At 39.3% G+C, this 26,100-nt stretch overlaps 1 protein-coding gene across 8 annotated transcripts in view; it reads right to left on the reverse strand.

Annotated features, from left to right (window-relative positions):
* Positions 1-26,100, reverse strand: part of COL16A1 (collagen type XVI alpha 1 chain) — a 327,454-nt gene that overhangs the window by 217,950 nt on the left and 83,404 nt on the right. For all 8 annotated transcript variants that reach the window (XM_069757001.1, XM_069756995.1, XM_069756999.1 and 5 more), the window contains 5 exons: positions 23,563-23,680; positions 22,036-22,159; positions 21,195-21,470; positions 21,021-21,101; positions 19,979-20,122 (listed from right to left, as the gene is read on the reverse strand). In XM_069757001.1, the coding sequence (XP_069613102.1) occupies positions 19,979-20,122; positions 21,021-21,101; positions 21,195-21,470; positions 22,036-22,159; positions 23,563-23,680 (743 nt within the window). The remainder of the gene's footprint in view (positions 1-19,978; positions 20,123-21,020; positions 21,102-21,194; positions 21,471-22,035; positions 22,160-23,562; positions 23,681-26,100) is intronic.

Here is a 26,100-nt window from a genome sequence, read left to right on the forward strand (position 1 = left end):
ACTGGGCAGTTAACTTACAGGGTTACAGTCTGTTTAGAAAGGATCGTAAACATCGGAGAGGAGGAGGGGTTTGTCTCTATGTAAAGTCTTGTCTAAAGTCCACTTTAAGGGAGGATATTAGCGAAGGGAATGAGGATGTCGAGTCCATATGGGTTGAAATTCATGGAGGGAAAAATGGTAACAAAATTCTCATTGGGGTCTGTTACAAACCCCCAAATATAACAGAAAGCATGGAAAGTCTACTTCTAAAGCAGATAGATGAAGCTGCAACCCATAATGAGGTCCTGGTTATGGGGGACTTTAACTACCCGGATATTAACTGGGAAACAGAAACCTGTGAAACCCATAAAGGCAACAGGTTTCTGCTAATAACCAAGAAAAATTATCTTTCACAATTGGTGCAGAATCCAACCAGAGGAGCAGCACTTTTAGACCTAATACTATCTAATAGACCTGACAGAATAACAAATCTGCAGGTGGTCGGGCATTTAGGAAATAGCGACCACAATATTGTGCAGTTTCACCTGTCTTTCACTAGGGGGACTTGTCAGGGAGTCACAAAAACATTGAACTTTAGGAAGGCAAAGTTTGAACAGCTTAGAGATGCCCTTAATCTGGTAGACTGGGACAATATCCTCAGAAATAAGAATACAGATAATAAATGGGAAATGTTTAAGAACATCCTAAATAGGCAGTGTAAGCGGTTTATACCTTGTGGGAATAAAAGGACTAGAAATAGGAAAAACCCAATGTGGCTAAACAAAGAAGTAAGACAGGCAATTAACAGTAAAAAGAAAGCATTTGCACTACTAAAGCAGGATGGCACCATTGAAGCTCTAAAAAACTATAGGGAGAAAAATACTTTATCTAAAAAACTAATTAAAGCTGCCAAAAAGGAAACAGAGAAGCACATTGCTAAGGAGAGTAAAACTAATCCCAAACTGTTCTTCAACTATATCAATAGTAAAAGAATAAAAACTGAAAATGTAGGCCCCTTAAAAAATAGTGAGGAAAGAATGGTTGTAGATGACGAGGAAAAAGCTAACATATTAAACACCTTCTTCTCCACGGTATTCACGGTGGAAAATGAAATGCTAGGTGAAATCCCAAGAAACAATGAAAACCCTATATTAAGGGTCACCAATCTAACCCAAGAAGAGGTGCGAAACCGGCTAAATAAGATTAAAATAGATAAATCTCCGGGTCCGGATGGCATACACCCACGAGTACTAAGAGAACTAAGTAATGTAATAGATAAACCATTATTTCTTATTTTTAGTGACTCTATAGCGACAGGGTCTGTTCCGCAGGACTGGCGCATAGCAAATGTGGTGCCAATATTCAAAAAGGGCTCTAAAAGTGAACCTGGAAATTATAGGCCAGTAAGTCTAACCTCTATTGTTGGTAAAATATTTGAAGGGTTTCTGAGGGATGTTATTCTAGATTATCTCAATGAGAATAACTGTTTAACTCCATATCAGCATGGGTTTATGAGAAATCGCTCCTGTCAAACCAATCTAATCAGTTTTTATGAAGAGGTAAGCTATAGGCTGGACCACGGTGAGTCATTGGACGTGGTATATCTCGATTTTTCCAAAGCGTTTGATACCGTGCCGCACAAGAGGTTGGTACACAAAATGAGAATGCTTGGTCTGGGGGAAAATGTGTGTAAATGGGTTAGTAACTGGCTTAGTGATAGAAAGCAGAGGGTGGTTATAAATGGTATAGTCTCTAACTGGGTCGCTGTGACCAGTGGGGTACCGCAGGGGTCAGTATTGGGACCTGTTCTCTTCAACATATTCATTAATGATCTGGTAGAAGGTTTACACAGTAAAATATCGATATTTGCAGATGATACAAAACTATGTAAAGCAGTTAATACAAGAGAAGATAGTATTCTGCTACAGATGGATCTGGATAAGTTGGAAACTTGGGCTGAAAGGTGGCAGATGAGGTTTAACAATGATAAATGTAAGGTTATACACATGGGAAGAGGGAATCAATATCACCATTACACACTGAACGGGAAACCACTGGGTAAATCTGACAGGGAGAAGGACTTGGGGATCCTAGTTAATGATAAACTTACCTGGAGCAGCCAGTGCCAGGCAGCAGCTGCCAAGGCAAACAGGATCATGGGGTGCATTAAAAGAGGTCTGGATACACATGATGAGAGCATTATACTCCCTCTGTACAAATCCCTAGTTAGACCGCACATGGAGTACTGTGTCCAGTTTTGGGCACCGGTGCTCAGGAAGGATATAATGGAACTAGAGAGAGTACAAAGGAGGGCAACAAAATTAATAAAGGGGATGGGAGAACTACAATACCCAGATAGATTAGCGAAATTAGGATTATTTAGTCTAGAAAAAAGACGACTGAGGGGCGATCTAATAACCATGTATAAGTATATAAGGGGACAATACAAATATCTCGCTGAGGATCTGTTTATACCAAGGAAGGTGACGGGCACAAGGGGGCATTCTTTGCGTCTGGAGGAGAGAAGGTTTTTCCACCAACATAGAAGAGGATTCTTTACTGTTAGGGCAGTGAGAATCTGGAATTGCTTGCCTGAGGAGGTGGTGATGACGAACTCAGTCGAGGGGTTCAAGAGAGGCCTGGATGTCTTCCTGGAGCAGAACAATATTGTATCATACAATTATTAGGTTCTGTAGAAGGACGTAGATCTGGGGATTTATTATGATGGAATATAGGCCGAACTGGATGGACAAATGTCTTTTTTCGGCCTTACTAACTATGTTACTATGTTACTATGTGAAGGTTTGTTTTTTTGTGGGACGAGTTATACTTTTGAAAGATACCATTGCTTTTGCCATATAGTGTACAGGAAAACTTGAAAAAAATTTAAAGTGACGTGAAATTGCAAAAAAAGTGCAATCCCACAATCGTTTTCTCTATCATGTTTTTAGGGCCAAATGCTAAAACTGACCGGCCATTATGATTCTCCAGGTCATTTCGAGTTCAAAGATACCAAACATGTATAGGTTCTTTTTTATTTAAGTGGTGGAAAAAAATATTCAAAGTTTGTTAAAAAATAAATTGTGTCATTTTTTGAGACCCGTAGTGTCAACATTTTTCGTGAACTGGGGCTTATTTTTTGCACAATGAGCTGACATTTTTATTGATACTATTTTGGTGCATGCAGATAAGATGTTTTGATCGCCTGTTATTGTATTTTAATGCAATGTTGCAGTGACCAAAAAAGCGTAATTCTGGCGTTTTGATTTTTTTTCTTGTTACGTTGTTTAGTGATCAAATTAATTATTTTTATATATTGATGGATCAGGCGATACCAAATATGTGTATATTTTTTTAATTGTTTTATTTTGAATGGAGTGATTTAAACTTTTATATTTTTTATTTTTTCAATATTTTTAAAAACATTTTTTTCTTACTTTATACTTGCTTCAATAATATCCATGGGAGACTAGAATCTGTGATCATCCGATCGCTTGTGCTACACAGCAGCCCCATTCTGTTTAGCGGAAATGCTCACTTGCTATGAGCGCTGACCGCTAGGCAGCGCTCATAGCAATCCGGTGCTCATAGCAATCCGGCAATGACAACCACAGGGATCTGCTTCTGGCCTTCGGGTCGTCATGCCAACCCATCGTGACCTCCAGCCATGTGACACGGGCGCTGAGGGGCAGAATTAGTGACATGCTTCCGGCACGAACGTGTTAAATGCCGCTATTAGAGATTAACAGCGGCATTTAACAGGTTAACAACATGTGTGGATCGCGATTTCACCCGAGGCTGTTAGTGGCACATGTCAGCTGTTCAAATTAGCTGACATGTGCTGGAAAAGATGTGGGCTCTGCGTTGGAGCCAACATTAAAGAGGGAGATCCAATATGCGCCGTACATGTACGGCGCATGTTGTGAAGAGGTTAAAGCACTACTCCAGCATTTTTTTACAAAGTGCTGCCACTAAAGTAAAGTCCATCAGCCTAGTAATATATTCACCACTTGCGCTCTTCAGCTCTTCCTGGCGCCACTACGGTCCCACGCCGCCATTTTGTGACCACAACTTCCAAATGACAGGAAGTCAGAGGTAATGGTCACAAGATCTCAGAGTAAATTTATGAGAGATTTGATCTAGCTCTGACAGTCTTGCATTGAGTTGTGACTTACAGGTCACCCAGCAAACACTGAAGCAATACGTCAGGTCACAAACTGCTGGAGACCGACCGGAGCGGCACCAATAATAGAAGAAAACTGCAGGTGTTAAGTAGGAGTCTAAGTGCAGGGAACTTAGATTAGTAGCACCATTCCTGCTGTAAAATGAAAAAAAAAAACTGGAGTGGTGCTTTAAATAGGGAATGTGGTTCAATAATTATATGTCACTTCAGTTTGTGCGTGTGTGCTGGTAGCTAGACCAGACCAGAGCTGTTACACATCTGCAATGCAAACACTTTGCATTCCTCTTTAAGTATGACTGGACAACTGACATCAGGTATATAGTCCAGTGTGTCATTCTAGCAACTTTATTCATGCATGACCCTTACTGAGTTCAGGTCATAGCAATCCCTTATAATGGTTTACATTTCCATATAATAAATATTGGCATATGTTGCTGTAATGAAACATCCAAATAAACAGGATGTTAGAAGTATTCAAGTATTCTGCATATTTGGAACATACTTATAACATGTGGTTCTGCTTAATACTTATAACAGTACTAGATGGTGGCCCGATTCTAACGCATCGGGTATTCTAGAATATGTATGTATGTATATAGCAGCCACATAGTATATAGCACAGGCCACATAGTATATAGGAGTACTACGTGGCCTGTGGTATATACCATGTGCCTGCTATATACATGCATACATATTGTAGAATACCCGATGCTTTAATATACAATATAGGCCACGCAGTAAATAACACAGCCCACATAGTAGATAACACAGCCCACACAGTATATAGCAGCCACGCAGTATATAGCAGCCCCACAGTATATAACACAGCCCACGTAGTATCTAACACTGGCCATGTAATATATAACACAGCCCACGTAATATATAGCACAGCCCACATAGTATCTAACAGTGGCCACGTAGTATATAGCACGCAGTATAGAACACAGCCACGTAGTATATAACACTGCCCACATAGTATATAGCAGCATCACAGACAGAGGCCGCGACCAATGAATATCCTAGACAGACAGACAGACGGAAGTGACACTTACACAATTATATAGTAGTTTAATTTTCCTTTATTATTAATATATGGTATTGTGTCCAAATACTACTTCTGGATGTTTTCCCATAAAATATCTAATTACATAATTGTGCAATAAATTAAAAGAAAATTTCAGAAATTCACAAAACTCATGAACTACAGTCATTAAAAGATTTTTCTGTCAATAGAAAAAATATCACTATCAATAAAATATGAATAAAGTCTTACATATCTTTAAGCAATAAACCTTAACAGGTGCCTGTTGACAGTGGGAAGCACCGGCCAACCCATTTAAAGTAGAATTATGTGCCCTCAGGATTTAATCTGATACTGGAGATACCTGGAGTGCTGAGGTAAGAAGTTGCTGCTCACACTGCTGTCCACTATGTTTTTCTGAATTAATACTGGAGATACCAGGAGTGCTGAGGTAAGAAGAGGCTGCTCACACTGCTGTCCACTATGTCTTTCTGTACTAATACTGGAGATACCAGGAGTGCTGAGGTAAGAAGAGGCTGCTCACACTGCTGTCAACTATGTCTTTCTGAACTAATACTGGAGATACTAGGCATGCTGAGGTAAGAAGAGGCTGCTCACACTGCTGTCCACTATGTCTTTCTGAACTAATACTGGAGATTCAAGGAGTGCTGAGGTAAGAAGAGGCTGCTCACACTGCTGTCCACTATGTCTTTCTGAAATAATACTGGAGATTCTAGGAGTGCTGAGGTAAGAAGAGGCTGCTCACACTGCTGTCGACTATGTCTTTCTGAACTAACACTGGAGATAATAGGAGTGCGGAGGTAATAAGTGACTGATCACAGTGCTGTCCACTATGTCTTTCTGATCTAATACTGGAGATACTAGGAGTGCTGAGGAAAGAATAGGCTGCTCACACTGCTGTCCACTATGTCTTTCTGAACTAATACTGGAGATACCAGGAGTGCTGAGGTAAGAAGTGGCTGATCACACTGATGTCCACTATGTCTTTCTGAACTAATACTGGAGATACTAGGAGTGCTGAGGTAAGAAGTGGCTGATCACAGTGCTGTCCACTATGTGTTTCTGAACTAATACTGGAGATACTAGGAGTGCTGAGGTACGAAGAGGTTGCTCACACTGCTGTCCACTATGTCTTTCTGAACTAATACTGGAGATGCTAGGAGTGCTGAGATATGAAGAGGTTGCTCATACTGCTGTCCACTATGTCTTTCTGAACTAATACTGGAGATACCAGGAGTGCTGAGGTAAGAAGAGGCTGCTCACACTGCTGTCCACTATGTCTTTCTGAACTAATACTGGAGATACTAGGAGTGCTGAGGTAAGAAGTGGCTGATCACAGTGCTGTCCACTATGTCTTTCTGAACTAATACTGGAGATACTAGGAGTGCTGAGGTACGAAGAGGCTGCTCACACTGCTGTCCACTATGTCTTTCTAAACTAATACTGGAGATGCTAGGAGTGCTGAGATAAGAAGAGGTTGCTCACACTGCTGTCTACTATGTCTTTCTGAACTAATACTGGAGATACCAGGAGTGCTGAGGTAAGAAGAGGCTGCTCACACTGATGTCCACTATGTCTTTCTGAACTAATACTGGAGATGCTAGGAGTGCTGAGATAAGAAGAGGCTGCTCACACTGCTGTCCACTATGTCTTTCTGAACTAATACTGGAGATACCTGGAGTACTGAAGTAAGAAGAGGCTGCTCACACTGCTGTCCACTATGTCTTTCTGAACTAATACTGGAGATACCAGGAGTGCTGAGGTAAGAAGAGGCTGCTCACACTGCTGTCCACTATGTCTTTCTGAACTAATACTGGAGATACCAGGAGTGCTGAGGTAAGAAGTGGCTGATCACACTGATGTCCACTATGTCTTTCTGAACTAATACTGGAGATACTAGGAGTGCTGAGGTAAGAAGAGGCTGCTCACACTGCTGTCCACTATGTCTTTCTGAACTAATACTGGAGATACCAGGAGTGCTGAGGTAAGAAGTGGCTGATCACACTGCTGTCCACTATGTCTTTCTTATCTAATACTGGAGATACAAGGAGTGTTGAGGTAAGAAGAGGCTACTCACACTGCTGTCTACTATGTCTTTCTGATCTAATACTGGCGATACGAAGAGTACTGAGTTAGGAAGAGGCTGCTAACAATACTGTTAACCCTATCTATCTGATTTAATACCGGAGATACCTTGGGTGCTAAGGTAAGACATCTGGTCTGTTTGTTCTGTGATAACAGGAGTTTCAATGTAAGAAGAGGCTGCTCACACTGTTGTTCACCTTGCCATTCTGATCTAATACTATAGAGACCAGGGGTGCTCAGGTAAAAAGTGGTCACTGATACTACTTCCCTCCTTTGACTTTCTCATCTAATACTAATGCTAATGATACCAAGGGTATCCACCTTGCTTTTCTGATCTAGTAATGGATATAACAGGATTGCTGAGGTAAAAATAGGCTGCTCACACTGCTGTCCACCTTATCTTTCTGATCTAATATGGAGATACCAGGCTGCTGAGGTAAGAAGAGGCTGTTTACTCTACTGTTCACCATATCTGAGCATATGCTGAGCAACTGAAAATAAACAGACACTATGTTGTATAGGTTATCTTTGGGACAGAGCAGCGGAGATTCCTACTGCACATGCTCACAGGTGCCTGTCCTAATTACATTATACAGGTTTCTAGAAGCATAAGGGATCACTCACAGCCAATGTTTTACCAGATAGCAGTCAGCCCAATGTTATACTAAAGGGCAGTGCAGATCTGCAATTTTTTTCTCATGCTAATTCAGCACGAGAAAAAAAAAGCAGCTTGCTGCAAGTGACTCTGCAAATCAAATTACGCACACCCATGCAAGTCTATGGGTACATGTAAAACATCAGACTGCACTTGGATGTCACACAAGTGAAGTCTGATTTATGCAGACACAGACAATGGAGAAAATGGAAAAATTATGCCCTCTGTCTTCTCAGCAGTCCTGATACGATACTCTCATGCGACAAAATCAGATCACACTAAGATGCCATTCGGCTCTAACTCTGATCAGAGTTTGAGCCAAGTGTTATTATCATAATCGATCTGGTTCTCTCAGAGGAGAGAATAGTCGCTTGTGTGAGAAACCCCTAACAAGAAAGCGTTCATTTTAATATGCTATAATGATTACCTCTCTATACAAAATAAATTTGATTGGCTAATTAAATGTATTTAGAAATGCATTTTCTTTATTTCTTTATTTTTTCCATTACCAGTGATCCCTTTTAATCTAGTGTTCTAAGAATTTATCAGTCTCTTCTCTTCCAATAGTGTACCAAATTCCATGGGGCAAAACTGCATTAATTTTTTTCAGCAAATTTCTTGTTTTTTTTCAATGCAGTAAAACATGTGAAAATTACAACCACATAGAAAAACTTGTGATTTACAACAAAAAACACATTTGACTACAGCATTGCACACTACAGGTATATAATGGGTGAATACCCTCTTAGAGAATGTGTGAATACACTCTTAGAGCACTCATAGGGCTTCCATAGAGCTCTGTGAGGCCTTCATTTGCCTTTTATACCTCTAAATTTATATGTTGGCATACAATTTTTTTGATTGGATTCCAATCCTTACAGATCTGACATAAAAAATATATAAGCCTTCTTAATAGGATGCCCTGTGTATGGAGACTTTTGTATGATGTAGTGCTTAATCTATAGGATACCATGTATGTGGAGACTTGCTTCTAAAGGCCCCGTCACACATAGCGACGCTTAAGCGATCCCGACAACGATACGACCTGTCAGGGTGAGAGTCGCTGGTGAGATGTCACACAGTGAGATCTCCCCAACGACGCAGCAGCGATGCGGCGACCTGTAGCGATCTGTACAACGATGCTATTTCATGACGATTTAATGGGACGTCCTGTCTACGAGGTCGTTGGTAAGGTGTCAAACACAGCGATGTGTGCTACCCAGCGGGACCTCAATGATCAAAAAATGGTCCAGGCCATTCCGACACGACCAGCGATCTCATAGCAGGGGCCTGGTCGCTGCTATGTATAGCAAAACTAGATTTTTGAGCGCACAGCCATATACAATATATAGACAATATATAGACATCCATGAGGGTGCGATAACAGTAATAAAAACTATACTGAAAATCCAAAGAAGAAAAGCATTACTGCAAAAAGTCGCACACCTACAATAATAAACAGCAATAAACGTAAAATACAAGCTGATTTTATTGACAGTTCAAAAGAAAACACATCACAAACAATAAAAACATAATTAAAAACATATAAGCACCATCAAAGACACTCAGGAAAAACGGACCATAGCTCAGTGTAATAAAGTGACCCAAAATTAACCCAATGGCTCATGGGGTATAGCGACAATGTATGTATATATGAATACAAATATGAATATAAATAGCAGGACAGTGCCAAGATTAGTTTGCCAAAGCGCACACACTGTGCCAAGCAAACAAAAATAATAATAATAGACGATAGGCACAAAGAATGTCCCAGACAATGGTGAACCACGGTGAGCCAAAGGAAAAAAAAAAAAAAAAAGGCTAATGGGTCACCTATACATGATAATATCACTGGGTCACAAAAAATAGACAGGAGAGAAAACCTCCCAAACAAATACAACCTGGTGGAGAGATGCCCCACGCGTATCGCCCGGCGAACCAGGCTTCCTGGGGATGCAAAAGGGGCAAATACAGACAGCTGATGGCCCTTGTGCAATAAATATATATGGAACTCCCTCCTATCCCATAGCGCATGATAAAGCTGCTATTTCTCTATAACAATCCATGAATAACAGTGAGCTATGAAGCTTATGAAATCAATCCTTTGCATAGAAAATTGCTTTTAAGGAAACCTGACAGTTCATATATGATGCCTGAAAGATGGGCAGCATGTATCAGCTACTGGCTGTGGTGCTACAGTGAAAAATACAGTTTAAAAGCCGACAGAGACTGAGCTGCACAGGAGACTAGTCAGACAGGTGGGTCCATGGTGGCTTCTCCCCAACTTCTCCCCTTGAGTGACAGGTCTCTTCCTATACATTCATGTAGGGAGAGACCTGTCACCCTAGGCCAGCGGCGGGAAGAAGCCATCAAGGACGGAGCAGCATGGAAAAATAGTTGGACAGGCTATTAAATTATGTTTTCCCCTGAAATGTCACAGTTTTTCAGAATTAAACATATACTGTATGACTGTACTCACGTAGTCAGCGTCTGATACATGCTACCTGTGGATTTTGAGCATGTATAAGCGTCAGATTCCCTTTAAGATGACAGTAGGCCACAGCAGCCTGTGAACTGGAATTTCTACAGTACAATCCCGGGTTCAAAAATAGTAACATAGTAACATAGTAACATAGTTAGTAAGGCCGAAAAAAGACATTTGTCCATCCAGTTCAGCCTATATTCCATCATAATAAATCCCCAGATCTACGTCCTTCTACAGAACCTAATAATTGTATGATACAATATTGTTCTGCTCCAGGAAGACATCCAGGCCTCTCTTGAACCCCTCGACTGAGTTCGCCATCACCACCTCCTCAGGCAAGCAATTCCAGATTCTCACTGCCCTAACAGTAAAGAATCCTCTTCTATGTTGGTGGAAAAACCTTCTCTCCTCCAGACGCAAAGAATGCCCCCTTGTGCCCGTCACCTTCCTTGGTATAAACAGATCCTGAGCGAGATATTTGTATTGTCCCCTTATATACTTATACATGGTTATTAGATCGCCCCTCAGTCGTCTTTTTTCTAGACTAAATAATCCTAATTTCGCTAATCTATCTGGGTATTGTAGTTCTCCCATCCCCTTTATTAATTTTGTTGCCCTCCTTTGTACTCTCTCTAGTTCCATTATATCCTTCCTGAGCACCGGTGCCCAAAACTGGACACAGTACTCCATGTGCGGTCTAACTAGGGATTTGTACAGAGGCAGTATAATGCTCTCATCATGTGTATCCAGACCTCTTTTAATGCACCCCATGATCCTGTTTGCCTTGGCAGCTGCTGCCTGGCACTGGCTGCTCCAGGTAAGTTTATCATTAACTAGGATCCCCAAGTCCTTCTCCCTGTCAGATTTACCCAGTGGTTTCCCATTCAGTGTGTAATGGTGATATTGATTCCTTCTTCCCATGTGTATAACCTTACATTTATCATTGTTAAACCTCGTCTGCCACCTTTCAGCCCAAGTTTCCAACTTATCCAGATCCATCTGTAGCAGAATACTATCTTCTCTTGTATTAACTGCTTTACATAGTTTTGTATCATCTGCAAATATCGATATTTTACTGTGTAAACCTTCTACCAGATCATTAATGAATATGTTGAAGAGAACAGGTCCCAATACTGACCCCTGCGGTACCCCACTGGTCACAGCGACCCAGTTAGAGACTATACCATTTATAACCACCCTCTGCTTTCTATCACTAAGCCAGTTACTAACCCATTTACACACATTTTCCCCCAGACCAAGCATTCTCATTTTGTGTACCAACCTCTTGTGCGGCACGGTATCAAACGCTTTGGAAAAATCGAGATATACCACGTCCAATGACTCACCGTGGTCCAGCCTATAGCTTACCTCTTCATAAAAACTGATTAGATTGGTTTGACAGGAGCGATTTCTCATAAACCCATGCTGATATGGAGTTAAAGAGTTATTCTCATTGAGATAATCCAGAATAACATCCCTCAGAAACCCTTCAAATATTTTACCAACAATAGAGGTTAGACTTACTGGCCTATAATTTCCAGGTTCACTTTTAGAGCCCTTTTTGAATATTGGCACCACATTTGCTATGCGCCAGTCCTGCGGAACAGACCCTGTCGCTATAGAGTCCCTAAAAATAAGAAATAATGGTTTATCTATTACATTACTTAGTTCTCTTTGTACTCGTGGGTGTATGCCATCCGGACCTGGAGATTTATCTATTTTAATCTTATTTAGCCGGTTTCGCACCTCTTCTTGGGTTAGATTGGTGACCCTTAATATAGGGTTTTCATTGTTTCTTGGGAATTCACCTAGCATTTCATTTTCCACCGTGAATACCGTGGAGAAGAAGGTGTTTAATATGTTAGCTTTTTCCTCGTCATCTACAACCATTCTTTCCTCACTATTTTTTAAGGGGCCTACATTTTCAGTTTTTATTCTTTTACTATTGATATAGTTGAAGAACAGTTTGGGATTAGTTTTACTCTCCTTAGCAATGTGCTTCTCTGTTTCCTTTTTGGCAGCTTTAATTAATTTTTTAGAAAAAGTATTTTTCTCCCTATAGTTTTTTAGAGCTTCAATGGTGCCATCCTGCTTTAGTAGTGCAAATGCTTTCTTTTTACTGTTAATTGCCTGTCTTACTTCTTTGTTTAGCCACATTGGGTTTTTCCTATTTCTAGTCCTTTTATTCCCACAAGGTATAAACCGCTTACAGTGCCTATTTAGGATGTTCTTAAACATTTCCCATTTATTATCTGTATTCTTATTTCTGAGGATATTGTCCCAGTCTACCAGATTAAGGGCATCTCTAAGCTGGTCAAAGTTTGCCTTCCTAAAGTTCAGTGTTTTTGTGACTCCCTGACAAGTCCCCCTAGTGAAAGACAGGTGAAACTGCACAATATTGTGGTCGCTATTTCCTAGATGCCCGACCACCTGCAGATTTGTTATTCTGTCAGGTCTATTAGATAGTATTAGGTCTAAAAGTGCTGCTCCTCTGGTTGGATTCTGCACCAATTGTGAAAGATAATTTTTCTTGGTTATTAGCAGAAACCTGTTGCCTTTATGGGTTTCACAGGTTTCTGTTTCCCAGTTAATATCCGGGTAGTTAAAGTCCCCCATAACCAGGACCTCATTATGGGTTGCAGCTTCATCTATCTGCTTTAGAAGTAGACTTTCCATGGTTTCTGTTATATTTGGGGGTTTGTAACAGACCCCAATGAGAATTTTGTTACCATTTTTCCCTCCATGAATTTCGACCCATATGGACTCGACATCCTCATTTCCTTCGCTAATATCCTCCCTTAAAGTGGACTTTAGACAAGACTTTACATAAAGACAAACCCCTCCTCCTCTCCGATTTTTACGATCCTTTCTAAACAGACTGTAACCCTGTAAGTTAACTGCCCAGTCATAGCTTTCATCTAACCATGTCTCGGTTATTCCCACTATGTCAAAGTTACCTGTAGATATTTAGGCAAAGGAATATATTTAGGAAAAATAGGCAAAGATTAACAGCTTTCTCAAGAAATATGTCAGTCTATCATTGTTTTGTGAAAGAAAACTAGTTCTCTTTGTGTGACTGTCAAGAACCTGAAGATTCTACACAAAGCTATTCAAGACTGTCCTGAGAAAAGAGAGCAACCTGTAGCAAAAGAAAAAGAAGCAGGTGGACCGGAAACACAAGAGTAAAAATGCAACCAATGATTGTGAGATGCTGTGATCAAACATTGCTGTTGTATTGTGGGTTAGTGGTAAAAATGCAATACAACCACAAATTGACTAGTTTCTGAAATAGCATACATCAATACCAGTGACATCTGCAACAGTAAAAAATTGACTGTAAAAAATTGAAAATAACAAGTTATAGTGGAAAAAAATATTAGGATTAGTGAACTGGCATAGTGCCACACAAAACTCTCAGGTTACATTGTTTCAATACAATAATTGAACACGTGAGTTCCTAAACATCTGAGAAATTACAGTAAGCTAGAGAAGAGCTGATGGTTTTGTCAAACATAGCCTAGGAAATGTAAGTGTATTAACCCTGCTGTTCTGTTAGGTCAAAAATGACCGTTTTTGAAATTCTATAATGTTATAAAAATTCAGCGTGTGATTCTGAGACTTGAGGCTCCCTGACTTTTCGTCATTAGGGGGGTACTCTCTGTGGGAATTTTTTTTTTTTTTAATTTTTGTTTACTTTATTTGGTACAATTTTTTTTACACTTGTACTGTTCGGTCAAAAATGACCGATAGGCCTTTATTCAGCTCTCCAGACAATTTTTGACAAAAAAAAGGTGCTATCACCTCATTTTGAACTATATATTGCATCTACTACTATTTATCAATGTATCTGACTACTTTTGGTCAGAAAAGATTTACACATACCAACATTTTCAAGTTGCGATACAGCCGACGGCTTCGCTTCCAGTATAGCTATGCGCAATTTATTTCACTGGTTTTTATTTATCCTGCTGTTCATATAGATCTAGTTCCATTCAGTTGTCAACATTTCATATTGTAAATCATGATTTTCTGATTTTCCATGTGTTTGCTGGTTGTACAGTATTACACTGTGCAATGCTGTCCTAAGCAGAATTCACCTAAAGTGTTGTACTGTGAGCTTTTTCCTGCTGCAGGGTGGTGTCTGCTCTGATCTTATCTGTAGACAGATAACATAGCAGTGTAGAGTTTCAGTTCAGCTGGAGACAACACAGAGTGAGCAGAGGTTCAGACGTCAGAGCTCTGAAGTCCCATTTTTACAGGTATGTTACAGATAAATTATTCTTTTATTCTAAAATTATTCAATATTCTCACTGCTGTGATAAAATGGATGATAGGGGGTTAGCATTAGGGTTGTGTAGACTCAATGTCTGCTTATGAGTACATATTCTCACTGCTGTGATAGAATGGATGATAGGGGGTTAGCATTAGGGTTGTGTAGACTCAATGTCTGCTTATGAGTACATATTCTCACTGCTGTGATAGAATGAGTGCATGCCTCATTTTTGTTTGCGACGCTCCAGCACCATAATCACAGGGCATATCTCAATGTGTGACGGGACGTTATTGTGTGTATTGTTGCGAAATTGTTTTGATTTTTTTTTTCATTCATTGTTTATGGATATATTTTATTTTTTCATTCAACAGTGATGCCTTACAGCATGAGAAGAAGACACTTCACCCAAGCTGAATTGGAGGAGTTTATAAACGACTCCGATACAGACGAGGATGTCCCACCTGAAAATGTCTCCGAAGAGGAGGACAACATTAGTGAGGATGAAGATATTGCCGAGAACTCGGATTCTGAGGGTGAATCTGATGTGGAAACCCCGACAACCGGTCTGACGCAAGAAATCAATTCAAAAAACAAAGATGTCGTTTGGAAATTGCAGCCTCCTGCTCCGACTGGTAGAAGGTCTTCATCAAATGTCATCACAGATACTCCAGGTCCCACTAGATATGCAATTGCTAGAATTGATGACATTCAATCGGCATTCCTATTATTCATAAATATAGCCATGCAAAATATACTTATCCAAATGACAAACATTGAGGGAAAAAAGGTTTATGGCGATAAATGGAAGAACTTCGATGTGACGGCTATGAATGCTTACATCGGGTTACTTCTATTAGCTGGAGTATACAAATCATATGGAGAGTCCACTAAAAGTTTGTGGAATTCGGAAACGGGGCGCCATATATTTAGGGCCACCATGTCTTTAGAAAGATTCCACGAAATTTCCAGAGTTCTACGGTTTGATGACAAAACGGATAGATCTGAAAGAAGAAGCACAGATAAACTTGCCCCAATTAGGGATTTGTGGAGTAAATGGGTCGAGATACTCCCAAAATGTTATAATACCGTAGAAAATGTCACTGTTGATGAGCAGCTGGTGTCATTTAGAGGCAGGTGCCCATTCAGGCAATACATTCCAAGTAAACCAGCAAAATACGGTATAAAAATCTGGACTCTGTGTGACAGTAAAACATCATATGCTGCAAATGTTCAAGTATATATTGGAAAAAACCCTCTAGAAAGACCTGAAAAAAACCAAGGCATGAGGGTAGTTTTGGACTTGACCCATGGACTCAAAGGGAGAAACGTTACCTGTGACAATTTCTTCACATCCTACCAATTGGGGCAGATGTTACAAAAAAACAATATAACTATGCTGGGTACTGTACGAAAAAATAAACCTGAACTTCCACAGGGTATCCTCAATAAGAGAGACGTACACAGTTCAATGTTTTATTTTACAAAGGACACTACGGTAGTGTCGTACGTTCCCAAAAAAAATAAACAAGTTATCCTCATGAGCACCATGCACCATGATGCAAAAATAAGTGAGAGAGATGACAGAAAGCCAGACATGATTCTTCACTATAACGCCACTAAAGGTGCTGTTGACACATTAGACCAGCTTGTAGGCATGTATACATGTAAATGAAAAACAAATAGGTGGCCTATGATTCTCTTTTACAACCTGATCGATGTATCTGCCTATAATGCCTTTGTATTGTGGCGGGAAATAAACCCCAAATGGCAAGAAAAAAAATTACACAAACAACGGCTTTTTATTGAGGAATTGGGGAAGTCTCTCACTAATCCATATGTAAAAACACGGCCACGAAATCCAAGAAATGAGAGTGCAGAAAAAGTGGCCCGACAAATTCGAGAGCATGGTGGAGACGGCGAGCCAACAGCTTCGACCACCACTGATACTGAAACGGCTTCCACCATCGCAACCAGCTGCAAGCGAAAAAGATGCTCATTCTGTCCAACGTCCAGTAACCATAAATCTAATATTATGTGTTGCAAATGTGCAAAATACTTGTGCAAGCGTCATGTAAATTATACATGTGATCAATGCAAGTAATACATTGATCGCATTTATCATTTGTTTTTGACAAAAAACCTTTTTTTTTGGAAAAGTTTGTATATAGTTTAGAATAAAGAAAAGTTTTTATGTGCAATATGAAGCAAATATTGCAAAAAATGTTAATTTATTTGATTCAAAAAATAAAAGTTTTTGATTTAATTTTTCATCTGATTATTGAAAACCATGTTCACATACAGTAAAACAATGCAACAGGTAATCAAATAACACTTGAATTAGGTACAAATCACAACTTTGTTAGGTCCGGTCAAAAATGACCGGGAACAGTATAAGTGTATAAAAAACAACGTTTTTTGCCATTTTATAGAGAAAAAAGCTTTTTTTTTTTTTTTGCCTTTGAAAAAAGTATATCTACATAATGTTTGATATTATTACTTATAGTTAACATTTAGATCAAGATTTTTTTTTTATCTGCAAAAATAATCAATTTTTACAAAAATCGAAAAAATACCATGTTCCCTTTTGGATATAAAAAAAATATAAAACAAGCTTTGTATTTATTTTTTTTTCTGGTATTTGAACAACCATCTTCACAAGCAATATAATAGTGCAAAAACTGTTTAAAAAAACCACTTAGATTAGCTAAAAATGATTATTTTATAAGGACGGTCAAAAATGACCGGGAACAGTACAAGTGTATGTGAAATCTAAACAGAACAGCAGGGTTAAATGGGTCTAACAACAGAGGACAAAAAGGGAGAAAGGTTTAAGGGGGTTTAACCCTTCCTGTTGACCCTCACTCCAGCTTCTTCTCTGACTTGAGCTTGTGGACAACAATTCTTTATGCCATCACCTAGTGAGTAGAAGGTGAGTTGCTTAGTAGACATTCACCTCTAAGCATAAGTTGGCAGAATACTATATCTAGAGCAGTCCAGTCATGATGGGGGACAGAGGCATTCATGGCTATGGCTACATCTTACTTTAAATTACCGCTGACTCTACATTACTGCTTACTGGAGCTACCCTATCTATCCATGACCATCCATGTCCATATAGGTGTAGGTGAAGATAAGTTTGTGTGCAGTGGAATTGCTAAAGCCACTTAAAATACATTTTAGGGTCTACGTATCATTGTCTTTATCAGTGATCATATCAAGGAGCATTCTTCTAGTTTTCTTGTAACTGATTGGTTGGATTGTCTTTTAATTGTAAGAAGGTTACAATATTTTTAGTTTACACTCAATAATAAGGGGATTTTAATAAAGGGTGTATAATGCCATTGTAAAAAAACAAAAGAATCCCAAATTAAGATCTGCATTGGGCGTGCTTACACTTGTACCATAAGTGCCATTCTTGATTTATGCTGTTTTGAAGTCTTTAGAGTTGAGTGTCTTGAAATGTTTTTAAAATTCTAAATCAAGATTACAGGATATGTTTAAAGATCAAGGGAACAGAAGAGTATTTAAGAAGATGAAGACTGGATTTTCAAAGGCAAGGAGTCGAACATAAAATCTGGCATTTGGGAAATCTGCAAAGCATTAGGTGTACTGTGCTCACAAACACAATCTCTTGCTTCCAAGTTCCATTTGGGTCCCGACTGCATAATTCTTATTTTTTGTTTTTTGCTTTGGATTAATCCATAGTTCCTTCTCTCACAATAAAGTGCATTAAAGGACTAGAACGCTCATTATACTATACTGCTTTGGTTGACAACATATCACTGACAAATAATGTTGAAGCAAAAATGTATTTCTGTTTAAATTTCACCTATAAAATCAGATCACAAAAAAAATTTGCAATCTGTTGTATAATTTGTTCTTTATCCATAAACCTGAAACATAAGGCCTACAAATATAACTGCATATAATGCTAGCAAATACAAATGAACAGTTCCAAAAACTGAACTGATCACCAATCCATCCACAGGTCAATCTGCCATACAATTTCTCTAAACCTGAAATTTATGTCCTCCAAATGCCACTAATAATAATAATTGCAGGGACGTGAGAACTTTTCCAAGTTATGTATAATTGTGATATTGTACTGTGATTCTAATTTATTGTAAACAGTTGTGACAGGGAAAATATAATTTTGCAACCTCCAAGCTGCTATTAGGATAACAGGGCCTACTTCCTTGAGGTATTACTATAGTATTGAAAGTATTGTGAACTGGCCACTGGAATCAATGCACCTCTTCTGTCTTGAAAGATGCCAAAGGTGTTCAAAAGCTGTGCATAGAACAGCTCTAATGTTCCCCATTTGCCTACCCCAAGAGTGTAAACAGACAGAAAGGTATACTGGCCCTTTGCAGTCCAATAGTTCATCATAATGCACAATTCCACCTGCTTTGAAGGTCGATGTGGACCCCCTTACCTATTGGGCCCCTTTCTGGTAGCACAGGTTGCACCAATGGAATGTTCGCCACTGAATTACCCCTATGAGCTCACCTAGCCTTCATTGGGAATGACAAAAAATCTAACCCTGTTGGATTTTGGGCTGCATGCAACTTTGCCATGATAGATGATAGACAGCAATGCAGAGTGCATGTGATTGTAACTTACATGGAACCCATTTGTGATTTGGCTGTTTTTGCCTTACAGTTGATGTCACACAACCATGCAGTCCTAAATTTAAATTTTACTTGTCTAATATCTGCTTATATACAAAAAAATGAATAAAAGCCAAGTCTTCTTAGACCCAATTAATATAAAAAATAGACAGCACTTGGATAATTCATAGATTCCTTTTGAATACTGCCCATTTCTTGAATCCATAGACTTGATTGGGTGATTTTTACCTGCAAATAAGATCAAAGTTGGGCATGCCTTTGTTTCTTTTTTTTTTGCAGACACTCATTCCACTAAAAAGATAAACCTGTGAGCACTACCATTGACTATAATGGGTACGTGTTCTCTCATGAAAGACAAAGCTAGGGCACATACAAAAAATCTGACAAGTGGAAAGGGCCTTATTTAGTAGATTTTGTTATAATACTTCATAATGAGATATTTTCCTAAAAATTCTCTATATTTACAAGTAAGTTCTACATACATTTCTAGGGGTGTTAAGTAATTGGAATATCTTGTAGTGATATGGTTCCATTCACTATTGAACAATTCAAATTCAATACATTTTATCAGTAATGGCCTTATTTGTGTTGTATACATTCATGGTACTCATTTTGAATTGTACAAAATTTGACCCTTTTTCTTACCGTTTTGCTCAGTGAGTCCTCCAGACAGAAGCACCGTGTGTAACTTTGTTGCTTAGATTTTGCAGGTATTTCAATCAAGTTGCTATTCTGCACATTCTCAACACCTTCTACATTGCGTCTTGTCTTTGAGGCTTCATTGTTGCACTGTATTATATTTGATAAAAGAAAGAAGGCAAAATGTATTAATTTAGGTAACCATATACAGTATACATTGCTTACTAGTAATTGTCCAGCGGACACATCAGTCCACCATCCAATCTGCCGGTATCCCCAGGACTTCTGATTAGTAGGCCTGGCGTGACATCATGCATGTATCACACTGCAACAATGGCATTATGTCTTGTCTATAAATCTGAAAAGTAGCAGAATGCCAACTGGTAGCAGGTGCTTTGTAGGCCTCCTGTCCAGCAGACATGATGTACTAATGTGGCAACTGGACAATGGTTATGCAAATCAATTTGCTCATCTCTACTGCTTACCAAATGTAGAAAAGTGCTACAGATCTCAATTAACAGTTCCCCTTTAAAATTATTTCTGATTCTTCAAAAAATATCCAAAATCATTTCACCAGATTTGATTGGATTATTGTGGTTGAAGGTGCTAACTATATTAGCCCATTACTATATTAGCCCATTACGTTAACTTCTGCAGAAGGTTTGTGCCAATATGTTAGTTCAGAGAGGACACTGATACTCTCAGTTGGCACATATAATGAGAAAGGCTCAGGAGACTCAGGTTTGTCTTGAGTAATTATTAAATTAGAATGTGAGCAACATACTCTGCAGATGTGACTCATCTTGCTATGGTGTGAGACACATGATAATATATTATATACGAAGTGATGTTTCAGACCTAGGCATCCTATAGTATGGTTCACATCTGCAACGGCTTTCCAATATGTTGGCTCAGTATATTATAATAGCCCAAGTACATATATAATCTCTTTTGTATGCCCACTAAATTCATCATGAAATCATATAAGATTTCATCTTTCACAGTAACATTGTATCACTACATAGAAAATAGCACAATTACTACTTACACCGGCGGGGAGGATTTCACAGCATCCTTCTTGCATTGCCATTTGAGGATCACAATATACAAGAAATTTCTGAATATCAAACTACATGAAAAATAGGGAAAAAAAACACTATAAAAACATACACAATTTACAATACCAAAATAAAAACAAATCTATTTCTGTAGTAAAACTTACATGTACTGGTTCTCCTTTCACCATATCGAGCCCAATAAATGCGTGACCTTGGTTGTTGATTGGTTTCCTAGGCTCAATAGGTTTACTTGATATAAAGCTGCAGTCAATATGAATGGATACCACTCTCTCGCGTACTCTCAATACAATCTTGTGCCATTGGTTGTCAAACAAAGAATACACTCCATGTCCGGTGAAAGTGCAACCAACATAGTCTACATCACGACCGCTGGCACGAAATTCGAGATTTCTGTCCTTGCCATTGACACCTAAAGACAGCTACAGAAGATTCACATTAATAGGCCTGGTGAATGTCACTGCCATTAAGATGGTAAGAAAAAAATAAATCAATGTTCTGCAAAAAGGTGAATCAAATCAGCAGCAATTGTTTTTGGTTGCTCAACACATTATATATTAGCTTTGTTGTAGGCTATAATGCGGCTGAATTTTAGTGTCCATTCATATTTTGACTCCATTAAGTTCTGTTGATACAAGGGACACAAGACCCCATGTTAGTGATCAGTGGGTGTTCCACCAATCATACATTCATCTCCACTCTGTGGATAGGTGACAAATGTTGGTGGGATATCCTCTTTAATGCAGACAATAAAATGAAGGCATATTACAAGCAACTGAAACCGATATGTTAATGATCTCTAAAATTGCCAGTGCCTCTACAATTGCTATTTCTGAAAGGATAATTCACATGAAAAATATTATAATTTTGGTAGTACAAATAAGGCAGTCTTATGTTAATTACAGAGAAAATGAATGACTATCTTTAAAATAGGTGTTCTCTTATAGAAATGCAATGGTTGTACATCATAGACAAGATAAATGGTACCTGTGGGTATCCCAGCATGTCACTGACTTGAAAAAGGTACCAGTCTTCCTCAGTTGTTGGCTTCTTTATCATTAAAGTCGTCACTATTGTGAACTCTTGAGGTAGTCCATGTGGAAACACCTGTCTGTGAGGACACATATAATACACCATGTTACTGCTATTTCTATGGTGGATCCCTGGATGTGACAAATCTGTGCACCAAGTCAACATTTTACCACGTATACACTTAACATTGACTTGATTCTCAAAATAACTGAATGAAATATAATTAAATGTGTGGCAGATTATGTAACTTCTTCACACTCCAGATGCAAATAGGGAGCCAAGTGAAATGTAGACCATGAGCACTTCTCAATATGCAGAAGATGCAATCCACACTTTATTAAATGTGTGATCTGTTAAGATTTATGGTCGCAGAATATCTATTAGGAGATCAAAACGTCTTCAACTAAACACGTAAGAAATAAAATAAGAAGTGTGCAGACAGTTTGCACAATGCTAGCGTTTTATTTAAAATGATAGCCAAGGATGGTGGTTTAATTACAGCTTACAGAATAGCTAATTATGCTTGCAATCTCATTATGATGTTGAGAGAATTTGGCTCTGACAAAGCCGCCTGCCTCTGGGGAATTCTGTAATTTATAGCAGCCATTCCTGGCAATGAAAGAGTTGATCGTGTGTGACAGTAGCTCCTGATTATAATAAGAAGAAGGTCTCTTTAGAAAGGGCCCTAGGCATTGTGGATTTGAGGTAAGTAAGCACAAGTACATACTAAAACGACATTATTTTGGAACCATATTGTAGCCTGGATTAACCTCAGAAACATATAGTCATCCATATGACTCAAACTAAATTATGTTCTATGAGGGCTATTACCAGCAGACAGTTCTATTATCTTTACATAGCCTGTCTTTTAACAGCTTAAAATGCTCAAAAATGGAAAAAAGTACCATTAAAATGAATTTGTGACGTTAGCACTGGCAATACTCTTTTTTGTGTGTCAGTCAAAAGAATTCATGTACAGTATAAGTACATATTATAGTTTATGATCACTGAAATGATAATATTCTATACAATTTTCATGATGATCTCACAAAAAACAATTTGTATATTTACTTTCACTAGAAAACGGTACTTTTATGAGTCTAGGCTCCTCCGATCCCTGATTCATCCATCCAAAGCTATCTGGGATCACTGCCAATTTTAAGAAAATAATAAAAGCTTGCAGTTCTCTGTTGCGTAATGAGTTGGAGAGCTGCCCAGCCTGATACTGCGCCCAAGGCTCACTTTCCAGGATTAGGTAGGGTTTTGCGAAGCGCTCGAATAGCTGCCTTCAGGGGGTACACTTTAAGACTACCAATTGCAACAGTTGCTATATCACACAAGGGGTAATAGAGGTGGCATTTGATTGAGATTATCTCAAGCAGTTTTGGACAGCAGTTTAATTTACATTGACTTTTATTTCAAAAACCCACAGCCTAGGCATAATACAGTAAAATATTAGAGCTATCCATATGTTGGACTCACGCTGTCTGTTCCACAAGACGAGCTCCTCCAAGGCGCATGATTAGAGGTCCTTTGGGGTTTCGAATCTTCTTTATAGAACTCATTTTCTGGAGAGAAAATCTCCTGATCAAGTTGAACCCTGAGTAAGAAGTTAAAAAGATTATTTTGTACATTGTAATATGGTAGTGTTTGTCTTGATTAGTTAATAATTTCCTTAAATTTGACAGCAATTATGTCTCGGTGCCATTTTTGTGTTATATAAGTCTCATTTACCTCTAGGAGACTCACAATCAGCATGTGTCTGATTACGCTACAAACATGAATTAATGTCTTTCTGCAGGCTACACATGTCAAGACAACGATGCAATCTCCTAACAATATTACTCCTATTTATCAAAGCTACAAGAGAAGATCCTAGCACACTTTATACAGAGACAAAAAGCAAAAGCAAACTGCAGGTAAAGCTTTACCCATCCAAGCTCTAATTATTTACTAAGCCTATTAAAAAATAATGCAACATGACAAATTTTTGAGGAAAAGCAACTGAAAAATTAGGGCACATAAGCAAAACCTGGCCCTTGCAATGGCTTTCTATGTAGACCTGAGCTCTGATTAGTGTGTATATACAAAGGCAATATGGACATTTGAGAATTATTTAAATTGGCTGACTGATTCAGGGCAATTGGAATTTGTAGTATAGCCTGCTCTGTCTCTTCTGACAAGACGTTCACCAGTCTAGGACAGTGTCCCCTATAGAAGTTATATAACATTTCAACTATCAGCAGAAAGATTGGCTGTGATACTTTGACCATCACAGGATAACATCTTGATATCCGACTGTAAAAGGTTTGAACCTAGAAGCCTCTCCACAAAGAAGATATATCCTTAACTTCACTGTTGAGATTGTGGCCTGAGACAGCAACAGTGAATGTAGCCTATTGAAATGTGGCCTAGGGTAGTAAGAGAAGAGCTGTCTCCTTGATAATAAGTGGTGCTATGTCATGAGCCAGTGGTAAGCACTGAGGAAGGCAGTGATCTAATGCTCAAAACAGGAAGACTGCTTCCCACCCAAGAACACTAGAAAGCATGTTGGCTTAGTGGTTAGCACTGTAGCCTTGCAGCTTTTCAGTCCTGGGTTCAAACCCCAGCAATGACAAAATCTGCAAGGAGTTTGCATGTTCTCCCCGTGGTTGTGTGGGTTTCCTCTGGGTACCGCTGTTTCCTTCCACACTCCAAAGGCATAATGTCAGGGTCAGGGAACTTAGATTGCGAGCCCCAATAGGGACAGTGATGATGATGTCTATAAAGCATTGTGGAGTTAATGGCACATCTATGAAATATGCTAGTTGCAAATTGAGCCACAGTAGTTTAATGTTATTTGTTCTGAAACAGAGAAATACACTTTTCCTTTTATTCTATGAACCACCATGATCTATGCCTCCTGGTACTGTTACCATGATGTGTATAGACTCTTGTGCTTTCTGCTGTGTAGCTACTAGGTTTATACTATTACTAAGAGGCTGCAACCAAGAGACTTTCCTGCACTTCATTTGTGTTTTCTACTGTTATCTACTTGCTATGATTGTCTCCCCAGCATCACATTAGACAATTACAGTAGTTCTGTTAGGCATTGAGGACATATTGATCTTCCATTGCAATAAACCAATCCTTGTTAGAATCATGTAAACGACGTAAAGCAAGGCTGTGTGCTTGCTCCAACCCTGTTCAGTATGCTGTTCTCTGCAATGTAAAGTGATGCCTTTAATAACTGTGAAGATGGAATCCAGGTTAGGTACAGGACTGATAGCAAGTTATTCAAACCAAAACACCTGAAGTCGGTTATGAAGGTGTGTGGCACCCAGGAGTTTGGGGAGGGTAGTGCCATGCATGGAGACAGGGGGGATCCCTTTGGCAGGTAATCTTACATGCAACACTTTCTGACTCCAGCCCAGAAGGGGAAGCTCTAAACCCGGTTTAAGGGGAACTTCCTTATATACATCCTGGTCTGGAGGAGGAGTCAATTTGTCTGGTGCAGACAAGTGGATAGTTGACAGTTGGTACCAGTCAGTGAAGGAGCACAGAAGGACTTAGAAGCTAGAGGAGGGCTGCAACCGGGCTTCTACAAGCTGAGCACAGAAACCAGGCACCGGGAGCCCGAGGCCCTAAGGAACTACAGGTCCCACGGCAGAACCGGAGGGCAGGAAACTAAAAGGGACTTGCCCACATAATACCTGAGGTACATCAGCAATCAGAGCCAGGAGTCACCGTGGACAGAGACCCCAAAAAGATGGCTCAAGTTGCCTGCCATGCAACTGACCTGTCAAAGGGATTTCCACTTGTCTTCAGGCTGCCTGTATTCCATCTACACTTGTTGCCGGTACCCTAGACTGAGGCTACTTAACACCAGTAAACCAGTTAAAGACTGCAACCCTGTGTCCTCCATTTATTTGCCGGCATTCACCATCCCTGCCAAACACCCCGGGAACCCTGGGGACCCCGCTTCACCTGTAGGAAGTGACACCATCTCTGCTGCAACACCATCGCCTCCAGAGGACCCAT

This window comes from Ranitomeya imitator, chromosome 3 (assembly GCF_032444005.1).
Source record: "Ranitomeya imitator isolate aRanImi1 chromosome 3, aRanImi1.pri, whole genome shotgun sequence".
Classification (NCBI taxonomy): Eukaryota; Metazoa; Chordata; class Amphibia; order Anura; family Dendrobatidae; genus Ranitomeya; species Ranitomeya imitator.